Source organism: Nipponia nippon, unplaced genomic scaffold (assembly GCF_047370975.1).
Source record: "Nipponia nippon isolate SJK-2023a ecotype South Korea unplaced genomic scaffold, ASM4737097v1 scaffold_43, whole genome shotgun sequence".
Taxonomy (NCBI): Eukaryota; Metazoa; Chordata; class Aves; order Pelecaniformes; family Threskiornithidae; genus Nipponia; species Nipponia nippon.
In genome coordinates this window covers 427,393-440,467 of record NW_028262362.1, presented here as the reverse complement: position 1 = coordinate 440,467, position 13,075 = coordinate 427,393, and the positions used below count along the sequence as shown (strand labels likewise).

General features: G+C 66.7%; 2 protein-coding genes across 15 annotated transcripts in view; both read right to left on the bottom strand.

Annotated features, from left to right (window-relative positions):
* Nucleotides 1–23: 23 nt before the first annotated feature.
* APOA1 (apolipoprotein A1) lies at nucleotides 24–1,723 on the bottom strand. The gene is made up of 4 exons (XM_087778320.1): nucleotides 1,622–1,723; nucleotides 1,386–1,441; nucleotides 954–1,107; nucleotides 24–874 (listed from the first exon to the last, which is right to left on the bottom strand). Exons 2-4 carry the CDS (start codon nucleotides 1,426–1,428, stop codon nucleotides 277–279), a joined length of 795 nt encoding a protein of 264 aa, XP_087634446.1. The 5' UTR covers nucleotides 1,429–1,441; nucleotides 1,622–1,723; the 3' UTR covers nucleotides 24–276.
* An 824-nt stretch (nucleotides 1,724–2,547) lies between these two features.
* SIK3 (SIK family kinase 3) overlaps nucleotides 2,548–13,075 on the bottom strand; it is an 88,597-nt gene continuing 78,069 nt past the window's right edge. For 11 of the 14 annotated variants that reach the window (XM_087778303.1, XM_087778309.1, XM_087778310.1 and 8 more), the window contains 8 exons: nucleotides 12,961–13,046; nucleotides 12,147–12,256; nucleotides 11,260–11,617; nucleotides 10,028–10,917; nucleotides 6,032–6,195; nucleotides 5,157–5,289; nucleotides 4,747–4,914; nucleotides 2,548–4,408 (listed from right to left, as the gene is read on the bottom strand). In XM_087778303.1, coding sequence (XP_087634429.1) covers nucleotides 4,757–4,914; nucleotides 5,157–5,289; nucleotides 6,032–6,195; nucleotides 10,028–10,917; nucleotides 11,260–11,617; nucleotides 12,147–12,256; nucleotides 12,961–13,046 — 1,899 coding nt within the window. In that variant the 3' untranslated portion in view covers nucleotides 2,548–4,408; nucleotides 4,747–4,756. Of the gene's footprint in view, nucleotides 4,409–4,746; nucleotides 4,915–5,156; nucleotides 5,290–5,773; nucleotides 6,196–10,027; nucleotides 10,918–11,259; nucleotides 11,618–12,146; nucleotides 12,257–12,960; nucleotides 13,047–13,075 lie in introns of those variants that run through there. The other 3 variants (XR_015709148.1, XR_015709149.1, XR_015709150.1) reach the window with 3 other exon arrangements.

Genomic DNA, 13,075 nt, shown 5'->3' with positions numbered 1-13,075 from the left:
TGCAAAGACTGAGCGAGCTCCAATAACTTAAGTCGTGTTTATTTGACAAAAGGCAGGCAAAGCTGAGAGCGACGCCGGGGAGGGGAGGGGAGGCGGCGGGAGGGGAGGAGGGGGGTCCCCAGGGCGGATGCCCCGGGGCTGGCCTGGCCCGGGGCCCCCGCGGCCCGTCCCCAGAGCCCCCCCCGGGGGGAAGCACCCCAGGCAGGGCAGGGAGCGGCCCCGGGGCGGCGGCGGGAGCGGGGCCGGGGTCAGTCCCTGGCCGCGCCGGCCGGCGGCTCAGGCCACGCTCTTCTGCAAGTCGTCCAGGAGGGCGATGAAGCGGGTCTTGAGGCTCTCGGCGTAGGGGGTGAGGCGCTCCTTGAGTTCCTGCACCAGGGGCGTCACCTTCTCGCGCATGTTGCTGAGCTGCTCCACCACCTTGGCCTGGTACTCGGCGGCCTGGGGGATGCCCTTCTCCCGGATCTCCTCCAGCTTCTGGCTCAGCTTCTGCCGCAGCTCCTCGTTGTAGGGCGCCAGGCTCTTGCGCAGCTCCTCCACGTGCCCGCGCAGGCGGTCCCGCGCCTCCTCGGCCACCGGGGTCAGCTTCTCCTGCATCAGCTCCACCTTCTGCTTGGTGAGCTCCTTCAGCTCCTGGGCCACGGGCGCCAGGCGCTGGCGGTACTGCTCCAGCTCCTCCGTCCACTTGGCGGAGAACTGGTCCAGGAAGGGCCGGATCTTCTCCTTCACCTCCTCCAGGTCCTTGGTCAGCTCCTGGCGCAGGGCCTCCGTGTCCTTCAGCCACATCTCCCGCACCTCCTTGTAGTAGGGGGCCATGTCCTCCCGCAGCTTGGCGGCGGCTGCGCCCAGCGCATCCAGGCTGTCGGCCAGCTTCAGGCTGCGGGGAGCGGAGGGGAGGTCACGCCCGGCGCCCGGGGGACCCCCGCCGGCCCCCCGCCACGCTTTCCCCCGCTTACTCCAGCTGTTTGCCCACGGCGGAGGACTCGAACTGGGTGATGGCATCCTTGCCGCCGGCCTTCACCGTCTCCAGGTACACTTCCACCATGTCCTTGAGGCGATCCAGGGGCGCCTGGGGTTCATCGTGCTGCCAGAAGTAGCGGGCCTGGGTGCCTGCGGGGAGAGCCCGGCGCGCTCAGGACAGACCGCCCGGCGGGACCGCGGCGGGGCCGGCGCCGGCCCTGCCCGTCGCCGCCCCGGGGACCCGCCCGGCTCGGGAGGGGAGCGGGGAGCCGCTTGGCTGCAGCCCGGCTCGCGAAGCGCTTTGGCAGCCGGGCGCTTCCAGCAGCGCTCGCCTCGGGCTCGGCTGCCCCCTCCGGCCCCGTCCCGCGGGGGTCCGCAGCTGCCCCGGCCCCGGCCCCGGCCCCGGCCCCGGCCGCGTCGGGACCTACCTGTCAGGCAGAGCAGGGCGAGGGCCACCACCACGGCTCTCATCTTCGCGCTGAACCTGGGGACAGAGCAAGAGAGTTGGGTGCAGGGAGCCCCGGGCACAGCCAGCCCCGGCGGGAGCCGAGCCCCCCACCCCGGCACGAGGGGCCCCCGCCGGCGCCGTGGGCGAAGCCCAGGAGCGGCAGGAGCCTGGCCCCCGCGGCACCACGGGAGCCCCTCGAGCAGCCCGGGCTCTTACCAGCTCTCTCCTGCCGCTGCCGTGCTGCCGGTCGTCCCGTCTGAGCCGGCCGCTTCCCCGCCGCCGCTATTTATGCAGGAGGGGGCCGTTCCCGCCGGAGATAAGCCAGCGCTGCAGCCCAAGAAATCGCTCCCCGGCGCGGGCGATGTGGCGTGTAGGGTTCAAGGATCGCGCGCGTGGGCCAGCGCCGAGGAGCGCCGGCTTGGCAGGGGCGGCGAGCAAACAGGAGCTCCCCGCGGGAGGCGGCTGGCCGGCCAAGGAGCCTGTTTACGCTCCCGGTGACCCAGATTCCTGCTCGCCGCTGCGGCCCCGCCGGGGCCTCTCGGCAGCCCCCCGGGCTTGGCCGGCAGCCCGGGGACAAGGCTTATACCCGCAGGGATTTGGCCCGCCGTACCCAGACCCCCCCGTCCTCCGCTCGCCACCGCCGCGGGGCTCTGCCCCGTCCTTCCCCGGGGCTGGGGAGCCGTGCCCTCCCTGGGCACCTGGGCAGCAAAGCAAAGGCGCAGCCGGAGCGGACGCCAGCCTGGCCGCAGGAGCCGAGCGCGCGGGGCCGAGCCCGGGGGGAGCCGCCCGGCCAGCGGGGACGGGGAGCGAGGGGGCCCGTCCCCCGGGCAGCGCCGCGGAGGAGCCGGCCAACGCCGGGGGCAGCTGCGGGATGCTTCGGAGGAGCAACGCGCTTCCCTGCATCCCTCTACCGCTGCCGGGGGCCTCGGGAGGCCCCGTGGAAGCGGGGGGCGCGGGGCGGCAGGCCGCGGCAGGCGGAGGTGGCGACAGCCCCGGGGGCCGATGGAGGCCGGGGGGGCCGGGGAGCGGGCCGGGAGCGAGCGCGGCCGCGCCTCGAGCTCTCGGGCCCCGGCCGCCGCGGGCGCCGAGGCTGTTCCGCCTCCGCGGCGGGCGTTGAGCAACAAGGCAAAGAGGAGCCCGGGGAAGATCGTCATCATGGTTTTATTTGTCATGATCCCACTGTCCAACTAAGTGGCTGGTTGCAAGTGACCCACAAAGAAACGGACTGAAGGTTTACTGAAGCTTTTTTAGTCCAACATAAACGAGGAAGAAAAAAATACTTCTGACATTTCCAAAAAACAGAAATAATAGCAAAGTATATTAATATACATTCAACATATACTGCGCGTATTGATTACTACAATACAAAGCAATGATAAAAAAAAGTGTGATACTGCGAAATGGCACGGTTAAGCGAGTCCCTGCTGTTTCGGATGCTTGCTGTAGGGTGGCCGCCGACCCTCCCAGAAATACAGTGTCATGTAAACAAAAGGAAAACAAAGCGAAGGTACAGAGCGAAAGGCGTTCGGCGCTCCCCGCCCGGCCCCCCGCCGCCGGGCGAGGACGCGCGAGCGGGTGGCGGCGCCCGCCCGGCAGAGGCGCGGGGCACCGGGAGGGCGGCGGCGGGAGCGCCGGCCCGGCCGGGGCCGCTCGGCGGCCGCGGTTTCTCTCCTCTCTGCTGCTTTCGGGGATGGCGGAGCCGCTTAGCGTTCCGTTCCCGGGGCGGGGGAGAAGGGGAGGCCGGGAAGAGGCCTGGGTACGGGCAGCAAAGTCCCCTCTGCCGTGCTGGTTTCACGCTCCCTTCTGTGCAAATCCCGGAGGGCCGGGTCGGTTCTTCCTTTCTTAAAAAACGTTCCAGAAGAGCGTCAACGAGAAGGATTGGAGCTGTCGCTTGTAAAGTCCCGAAGGCAACGGTGACCCCGAGTGCTCCCGAGCCCCGGCTGGGGGGGGGGGGGGGGGGGGCGTCACGCTCTGTCCGCCACGGAAAGGATGGCGAGAAGGACAAAGAAGAGAGCGATGCGTGTCCGAACTGCCTAAAGGAGAACACCGCTGTCGCCACTGGCACGAGAGAGAAAACCGGTCACAAGTACAATGTCATCAAAAGAAATAAAATACTTTGAACAAAAGGTGCAAGTCACAATTCATATAGAACAGAATCTAGTTAAAAATTTCTCTCAAACAGAAATTCCTTTTGCCTTTTATTAATAACAATAATAATAAAACAACATTTACCGAAAAACAATTCCTACGTGATCGGGAGGAGAAGCTAAGGAAACCAAGAGAAAAATCTGTCTTCCCTACGTTAAGCCAGGAAAAAACCAACAAACCCCGGTCGTTTGCGGATTTGCGGAGAAGAGGTTGGGGGGGGAGGAGGGGATCCTTTCAGCGCGCTGACACGGAGAGAAGGAACAAAAGCAGACAGAGATGAGACAAGAAGCGTATTGCACCAGGGGTGGGTGCTCCCCGCCACCAGGGGTGGGTGCTCCCCGCCGGCGGCGCGGCGGGCTGGCACCGTCCTCGCCCCCCCGCCAGCGCCGCCGGGCGCGGGCCGCGCCGGGCCCCTCCCCGGCGCAAAGGGTTCGAGAGCGGAAGGACGGCGCGGCCGCGGGGGGCCGGGGACCCCGCTCCGCGTCCCCGCCGGGGCGGGCTCCAGGGAGGCGTCCGTCCCAGCCGCCGGCCGGGCCGAGGGCCGGAGCGGCCCCCGGGGGCCCGCCTGGCCCCGGCCAGCAAAGCCCTCCAAACCAGACTCAGTGCTCAGGCTCCGTGAATCCTCTGCCGACGCGTAGGACTCGGGTTCTCCGGTTATTTCCGTGGTAGCTGGAGTTACAGGCAAACGTGGCGAAAATTAAAGAAACCAAAGGAACGACACACTGGATGAACTGACGATGAGGAAAGGGGCCATGGTATTCCAGTTAGTCAGAAATACTACGGCAATTTGGCGCGATGCTGCTAGATACTGTTGGTTTAAAATGGACCTTTTCGTTTCAAAGCTGTACGTAAAACCTGCAAGAGAGAGAAGACGCGGAGACGTTAGGAGACAGCGGAGAACGGCAAGTCTGCCGCCGCCGCCGCCGCCTTCCCAGCCCGGACCCGCAGGCTGCGCCCCGGCAGGGAGCCCCGCCGAGCAACGGGGCTCGGGGAGAGCCGCGAAGGCCGGGAGGGAACGGGGCGGGCGGCAGCCAGGCGCCAGCGCGGGAGCTCGGGGCCGACGGCCTCTCCCCTCGGAGCAAGGGGACCAGGAAGGAGGCGCTGCACGGAAGTCAGGCCAACGGGCCTCGGGGTCGGCCACCGAGGCAGCCCTCGGCGCGCAGCCGGGAAGAGGAGGACGCTTGAGTACTCACTCCCTCCTGGTTACACCCCTGCCTGCTCCATCCCAAAGGGCACCTCCGGGTGCTTGTAGCTCAGTAGGACGTCCGTAATGCACGTCGACGGGTAACAGGAGGTGTTTAGGTGCTGGCTGCCGTCACCGAGGTTGGGATGCTCTTGGCCTTCCAGACTCTCCCCGCATTCTGTAAGGCCAAAGAGCAACATCAGGGTCCGCACAGGGAGCGCCAAGGGGTCGCAGCTCCAGCGCGGGGATCGGGCCGGCGGGCTGCCGCGGCCGAAGGGGGAGCTGCCCCCCCCCCGCGCCCCCCCGCTCCCCGGGAGGAGAGGCGGCTCTGCCGGGCAGACCGCAAGCGGGCCCTCTCGGCTCCTGACCAGCACCCCCCGCCCTCCGTGCCACGTCTCCGCCGCTCGGCCAGGTCCTTACCCTCGCTCTCCCTGTCGCGCAGCTGCTGACTGGCCATCAGCGACGACTGGCTGAGGACGGCGTCAGACATCCGAGCAGAGCTTAGTGCTTTTCCTGCCATTAAACTCATTCCAGGCAAGTTATCTAGCTGCACCTGCGGAGACAGCAGGACCCGAGTCAAAGGGGGCCGGGGACGAGGCGCCCCGCTGCTCCCCCAGCTCTCCGAGGGGCCGCCCGGGGAGCTTCTGCAAGCCCTTCCGCGAGGTGGCTAAGCACGAGTCGAAACTGTGCCTCAGGCGCAGCTTAGGCGCAGCCCATCTCCCCTCGGCGCAAGAACGGACTGGGCAGCGCGAGTCCCTTCCAGACCTACGCCGAACTAACTGGGGGAGAGCCCTTCTCGTTGCTAGCAGAAGGGAGCCGCGGCAAAGAACGCATCGAGATTTGGGCAGGACAGCTCCCAGCGGCCCAAACGCAGGGCAAGGGGAGCGGCCGCTCCCCGCGGGCGGTCAAGGTCTGGGCGGCCACGGCCAGCTCGTCTAGCAGCGCTGCAAACCCGAAAGCCGGCCGCGGTGCGCCTGCAGAGCCCGCCGCGGCCAGAGCCGGGCCTGGGGCAGCCCAGACCGCTTCATCGCAAGGACCTTGGGGGACAAAGAAGAGATGCCACGGCTCCGGCAGCCGGCCCTGGGGCAAACCACGGGCGGAGGCGGAGCGCTTCCGTATCGGTCTCGGCCGAAACGTCGTCGGCGTGAAGCGCGCAGGACGTACTGACTGCAGCGTCCCCACGGCTTTCCGTTCCCAGCAGCCCCGCAGCGCTGCCTCTCCTACGACACCTCGTCGGTAACCCGCGCGCATCGCGGAAGCTCTGCGCTGCCGGGCACAGGCTTCTGCAGACCTACGTAGGCATCATCGCTGTTCTGAATGGTGTGATGTCTCTGCAGGGTCCTGGGCCGCGGGTGCTCGCTGGAGGCGGGTCGCACAGGGTAGCCCAGCCCGTTGTGGTCAGGCACCTGCATCGCTTGGCCGGGGGAACTCCTGTCCATGCAGTTCCCTACGATGGACTCTTGAAAACCAGACAAGACAGAAAAACGACAGGTTAGCACGAGGAACCCGCAGCCCTCGGCGCCCCCCGCGGACCCGCGGGTCTGAGACGCGAGGGCGCCAACAAGCGCTCGCGGCTGGCGGACCAGCGCGCTGCCGGCCGGGCGGCGAGGGACCCCCGGCCGCTCTTGTCGAGGCGGCGCGGCGCCAGGGCCCCCCCCCCCCCCCCCCAGATGGCACTCGGGCAGGCTCCTCCCTCCGGCACCGAGACCCCAGAAGCTCTCAACGCCAGCGGCCTCCCATCAGCTCTACAAAAGCAGCCCAAAATCGGAGGGGCAGGGGCGCCACAGCACAGGACCCGGACCCTTGCCGACTGCCTCCCGGCACGGCCGCCTTCCCCTCGGGCCCGCGCTCGCCCTCCTCCCCGCGCTGCCCGCGCCGTTACGCAAGGGCGGAGGGAGAAGCGTGTGTGTGTGTGTCCCCCCCCCCCAGCCTCCAACACGGGATGTCCTAGCGGGGCCCCTTGGCGATTGTGAGCAACCTAATCGTGCTGGAAGAGTTGGCCGGGATGTTCGCTTTTATCAGATGACTTCTCCCTGCCCTCCTACAATCTGGCTGCAGGAGCGCATGAGTGTTCTGCCTGGCAAAGTCCATCTGCGCTGCAAGCTCTTAGGACCGAGGGTAAAGGCTACATTCCTATCAGGCAGAACCCTCTCGTCATCAAGTACACGATGTTTTGAATAAAGTCCCGAGGTACGGAGAAGCCTGCCCCGGGGTCCGATGCGCGTAAACAACTCGCTCTCGGCGCCTGCTCCCGCGGAGCACAAACAGGCGGGCGCGGCCAGGAGCGCCAGGGAGCTGCCCTGAGACGACACCGCTGCAGGTAGATCCCCCGGCCAGAGCTGTCGGCTTTCACGGGGCTCCGGCCAGCGGGAAGCAATCTCCCGCTGCGCCGGGGCACCGCACCTCCTGGCTGGGACCGCAGCTGCGGGACGCCAGAAAGACGCGCCCCAAAGAGACCCGCCTGTGCGGTTACCCGGATCCGAACGAGACCCCGTCCCAGGCACGGCCTGCCACCCGAGCTCTCCGCGCCGCTCCCGGGCACGGAGCGCGGCTAGCACGCCGCTCCCGACGCCCTTCCTCCCTCAGAGGCACGGCAGGCCTGCAGGAACCCCGTTCCCGGGCAGCCGGAGACGCGGCCGGCCTCCCCCTTCTTTTGCACAACCGCGGGGTTACGTGCGGTTAACAGTCAGCTTTCCCGGAAAAGCGAGAAGGAAAACATGAGGTAACAGATGTTGGCGGGGCCGCGCCACCCACGCACCGCTCGGGACGCCGCTCCAACTGTGGGAACGGTTGTTTGGGCCGGCAGCCTGCTTCTCCAGCTCCACAAACAGCCCTGGCGCAGGAGCGCTCCCGCGGCCGGGCCCAGCAGCGAGCCCCCGGCACCAGCCCCTGCGCCGCAGGCGACCAGGCACGGCGGGGCCAGTCCCCCCGGCCCGGAACGGCCCCGACCCAAAACAAGCCCGCGCTTCCCGTCGCCAGCGCAGCACCTCTGGGGATGCGGCTCGGGCCGCGGGGGCGGGACGGCCTGAATTCTCGCTCCTCTCCTCGCCCCGGCCCTGCTCCGGCAGCAGGAAAGCTTTTCATCCCCACATCCCCAGGGGACGGGGCTCCTGCGCCAGGCGGCCTTTGTGTCGGCGCGGCACGTGACACTGGCACCGCGGGCACGGCCGCCGCCGCCAGCTCAGCTCCTTCGGCGCCCAGGCGAGGCAGGTTTCCCATGGGCAGCATTCCCAGCCCTGCGACGGCTAGGCCGGAGCAAAACTGGAGCAGAGCCCTCCAAAGGTGGTTTAGTCACATCCTAACCAGAGATTCGGTTGACACTCTCACCGTCGCCGGCTGCCACCTCCGGCCGACGCTCAACAGAGGAGCCGGGGCTTTTCGATCAGGGTCGACGCGCTCCCTTGGAAGGCACAAAGGCTCCCAGGGCCGCTGCAAAGTTACGCCCCGGCTCCAGGGAAAACGCCCTCGGTGAGCTGGGGCGGAAGAGAAGACACCTCCGCCTCGAGAGCGGCCGCGGCCTCGTAGCGCGGGGTGGGGAAAACAACGGGAAAACCCAGGGACGCGGCTGAGGAAGCCCAGCCGTCAGCACCGGCGCTCGGGGAGAGGAGCCACGCTCGGCCGGGCCGAGCCTCCCCGGTCACCACCCCCCCCCCCCCCCCCCGCTTCGCGCCTGCGCGCGGCGCGCTTGGGAACGCCGGAGCCGCGCTACGTGCGAGCGAAGTGCCGGCGCGCTCCTGGCACGCGCGCCGAGGTTCTGCAGGATTTCGTTGTAGGTAGGGGTACCTAGGCAGCTGAGACGTCGGCCCCGCCCGGAACCGAAGCAGCGCCGGCCGGATCCCGAGCGGGTTCCCGAAGCCCGGAGGAAAGCGGCGCGAGCGGTTGCATCTCAGGACGCAGTTTACGACACGAGCCCTCCAAACAGCCCTGGCAGAAGGGCTTGCACCGTACTATTTGTAAACGTTTACTTGCTTTTACTCGTTTACAAAGTCTTGTAGTCTCAAGTCCTTTTCCCTCGTGTAACCGGTTCGAGCACCATCGGTACGGGGGCAGAAATTTAGCTTCTGACTTCATTAAGTCTCGGTGCTCATCTAACGGTCTACGGTATAAAGGTGGAACCTCGCGACCCGGCGCGAAACGCGCCTCCGGAGCTTCCAACCTCCGCTTAACCCGGGGCGATTCTCCCCTTCCGTGCTCCGGGCGCCGCGGGGAAACCGAGGCCCAAGAGCAAACGCATCGGTAATCCAAACTTCAAGACGCCCTGGGAAAAGCCGTGCCTCGTCCCTGCCCCCCGCCCGCGCTCTGGGGGGCCCGGGCTCGGCGTGCCCGCGCCGCCCCGCCAGCCGGCCTGTTCCAACCCAGTACTTTCCCAACAAACCCGCGCTGTGTCCCCGAACAAAGCCGTGCCTCCTCTGCCCTGGACGCTGCTCCTCCGCAACGGGGTCCCCCGCGCCAAGGGCGAGCTGCTGGCTTCAGACCAGCACAACTCAGTCCTGCGGCGAATACCGATCCACCCAGCTCGGCCTGGAAAGCCTCTCCTCAAAGCCCTCTCAGCAAGGGGCTAGGGCGGCGCTTTGCATACAGAGAGGGCCTGCAATTACAGCTCAGGCAGGAATTTCTCTTGCAGCGCACCGCTGCCGGCGCAGCCGCCAAGGAGCGAAGGCGCGACTGCTTCCAACCGGCAGGAAAGGTCTTGGGACGCTACTGGCAAGCTTCAGCTCCCTTTCTTCAGAACCAACCCCTTCTAGTTCAAGCAGGGCTAGAGCCTTGCTGCCGCTTCCCCAAGCCGCGAGCCGCTTGCCGCCGCTCTTAGTGCGCACGTTCGGGGAAGCTTTGGCAATGCCGGGACTCGAGGGTCTGTTCTTAAGAGGAGGAAGGCACCGCCGCTGCGGCTGGGGGCACGCTAGCACCTTAACTGTTTCGAGCCCGTCGTTTAGGCGGGATGGGGGACATCAAGAAGAGTAAGTACGTCAACAGCACAGAGGAGGCCTGAAAAGACGGCAGCATTCCGGGCCCTGGTCTTTACCTGCCGGCAAAGTAGGTCAAATTCCAAAGAGAATCAGCCGGTCGGGTTCCCTTCTTGCTTAACGCTGTTTGTGAGAGAGGCTCTGCCTGCGGTTTTACTTAAGGCCGCAAAAGCCGGCAAGAATCTAGGCAATTCCGTGCTACGCAAGCTATGTCACGAAACCCTTGCCGCGCCGGGCAGAGGGGGCGTCCTCCGGCAGGGAAGGCGAGCGGCACGCAGCCGTGGGCACGGCAGGCGCTTCGTCTACGCGAGCGGCGGGAAGCCTTACCTCTGCTGGGCACCTTATTCCTACTGAATCCAGCAGCGGGCTGATGCCTGTACTGATGCGTCCCCAGCTCCTGCGCGTGATTAGCAGTTCCTAGCAAAGGTTCTGGGTCCCCGTGCCCTCCTGCGTTTACGAGCAGAGGGGTCTCGTGGCAACCTTTGGTCAACGCGCTCGAACTCTTACTGTCTGGAAAGCTGTCCCTGGCGCCCTCGCACGCGCAGTCCTCCTCCATGCTCTCCGAATGGAACAGGGCCGGCTGGTGCACGTATCCGTGCGGCGGCACTGACGCGGGCACCTGCTGGATACATTCTTGCGCCCTGATTTTTAAGAGGTGCTGGGGGCTGTTCTGCGGGTGGTACGTGTCAGCGCTCTGGTAAGGCAAAGACAGCGACTGGCGCTCCGAGAGGTTCTGGCCCACGCTGGCGCCCATGTTCCCAGCATCCCCTTGACTCATATGCCTGAACAACTCTTGAAATTCTTGCTGCTGCTGCTGCTGCTGCTGCTGCTGCTGCTGCCGCCGTTTGATGAGCTGTGCAAATTCTGCCTGGGGCAGCCGCATGTCCGTGTGCCCCGTGAGCGAGTGCCGGGGAGAAAGCAGTCCCTGGAGGATGTGCGGTACCTGCTGGTGTCGGCTGTAGTCGGGAGGCGTGGGGGACAACAGTGCTTGCTGTAGTGCCGATGCGGTGTAGTGCTGCTGTTGCTGATGTGCGTTTTGAGGGAAGCCGGGATACTGGTCGAGCTGCGGGACTTTCAGAGCTTGCTGAGCCGGAGGAAACCCAACTCCTCCCGACGGGCTGTAGCTGCTGGGGGAAACGCGAGGCTGCTCTGGGAACAGGTGGGGGTGTAAGTGCACCTGGTCGTAGTTGGCGGGGGGGTACCTGTTCACGTTCAGACTGCAAAGAACAGAAAAGAGCAAGTGACCGCGCTGCAGCGGCTCCGGCTCGGCCCGGCACGCCGGGCTGCCGTCTCCGGTCGGGAGGCGGACGGAGCTGCTTCGGGGCAGGAGGGGCTCCCCCTAAGCCAGGGGATACGGCAGCCCTGCGGCCTCTGCCAGAGCCCCGAGCTGGCTCAGGCCCCGCTGCCCAGGGGCAGGGAGGCGGCTCGCTCCCCGACACCGGTGCAGCGCAGCCCCGGGCCGGCGAGGAAACCGCGTCTGGGCCCGAGCCGTCCGCCCCCGCTCCTTCCTCCCTGCTCCCAGCTGGGGCAAGCGGCGCAGAGGCGGCCGGCGGCCTTACCTGTGCGACTCGGCGCTGTCGGCGCTGAGCTGCTTGGACAGCTGCCTGTGGCCGTAGGTGAGGGAGGCCATCAGGTTAGCGCGGTGCTGCATCTGGATCTGGCCGGCGCCGGGGCTGATGGCCATGCCCCGGGCGTGGGAGGACATGCCCTGCCCGCCCACGGAGGCCCCTTGCAGGAGGCTGTTGCTGACCATGTCGCCGGGCTCCTGCACTTGGATCGTGACCTGCTGAGGCTGCGACTGCTGCTGCAGGCCCAGGCACGTCAGCCCCATGCTGGGGGGAGGGGAACAGTTACCGGACTGCGGGAAGATTGCGCTGTGGGACGGCAGCCCTTGGAACTGGGACTGGGAGGCGGCACCTACGAGGAACAAAGACCCTCAGCACCCGCGCCGGCCCGCGGGAAGGCTCAGGAGCTGCCGCTCTGCTGGGCCACGCTGGGAGTCCCAGCACGTGTCCGTGGGCGGCGAGGAGCGCGGCTCCCGACCGCTCCGTCACGCCGCGCCAGCGGGCAAAGGTCGCAGCTAGAGCCCCTCGCGCAGAAAGAGAAACGACGCGGAGCTGACAGCGATTTGCGTACAGCCGAGGATATCGGCCCTTCCTCCCCACCCCCGGGAGCGATAAGGAAGGATCTTACGACAAGAAACCCAGCAGCACATTCCAGCTGGCAGCTCCCCGCAAGCTCTCGATAACACCAGCCCTTGCTGCCAGACGGAGAGTCTTTTACATCAGCAGCGAGCGGCGCAAGGACGAGGCCGCGGGGGGGGAACCGAAGCCCCCGGCGCCCCCGGACGCCGTTTTCCCCCCCCCGAGGCCTGACAGGACCGTGGGGTTCCGCCCGCGGCCCGCCCAGCGGAGCGCAGGCGGCTCGGCGAGCTGTCGGCGCTTACCGTGGGGCTGGAGCACGCTGCTGCTCACAGGAGGCGGGCTGCTGTTCGGTTGCCTGAAGAGATGGTTATTAGGGTGGCTCGGGGGCGGGCTGGACGGCTGAATCCGTAACCTACGCAGGGAAACAAGCACCTTTTCGTTCGCGCCTGCTCCTCGTTGCGATGCCTTTTCAACTGCGAGAGCTGACGCCAAGCGCTGCGCTTCTCGCCTCTTGAATGAACGCCATGAAGCCCTTGTTTGGGATGCCGAGCTCTTTACAGCTCGGCTCCTTCCTGACAGCCGCCGCCTTGCCTAGGCCACGCAGGCAGCGAGCAGAACCCGGTGGCTGCAACAGAAGCCCCGGGACGAGGGCCCCGCCGGCTCGCCTCCTGACTCACCGTGGCCGGTGAGAAACCTTCTCTTCTCCTTCCCCGTAATTCTGCCTGCCTCGCCTACGAGCCGGGCTGCCGGAGCCGAGGACGGCTCCCTAACCCAAAAGCCGGAAAAGGCGCGAGACGTCCAGCAGCAGCTCCGAGCGGAAAGCCCGCGAAAACCGGCTACTGAAGGCAACGCGTTTTCCAGCCGGTCACGAGGCAGGACTGCCAGGCGTCCGTTCAAAGGAGATCGGCGCCTTTGAATCCCGTTTCTCTGCTTCCAAAAGTCCTTCAGACAGAAGCCAGCTAAAAGGACCGGGCACGTTCGCCTGGGAGCCGGCTACGCCACGCTAACTCTATAGGCTTCCAACTCGGCCCGGGCCTCTAAGTGCATTAGCTCGTCCCTGGGCTCGAGGAAGAGTAAAGCCCGCGCCCCAGCGCTTCGCTAAAGCAACTCCTTTACCTCTGAAGCTGGTGAGTGAGCAGAGCTGGCTGGTTTTCACACGGAGCTTGCAAGGGCGGAGATGGCTGGGGAGGCCGGATGCAGTCCTGAACCGGGCACCGGAAGAGAACGAGAA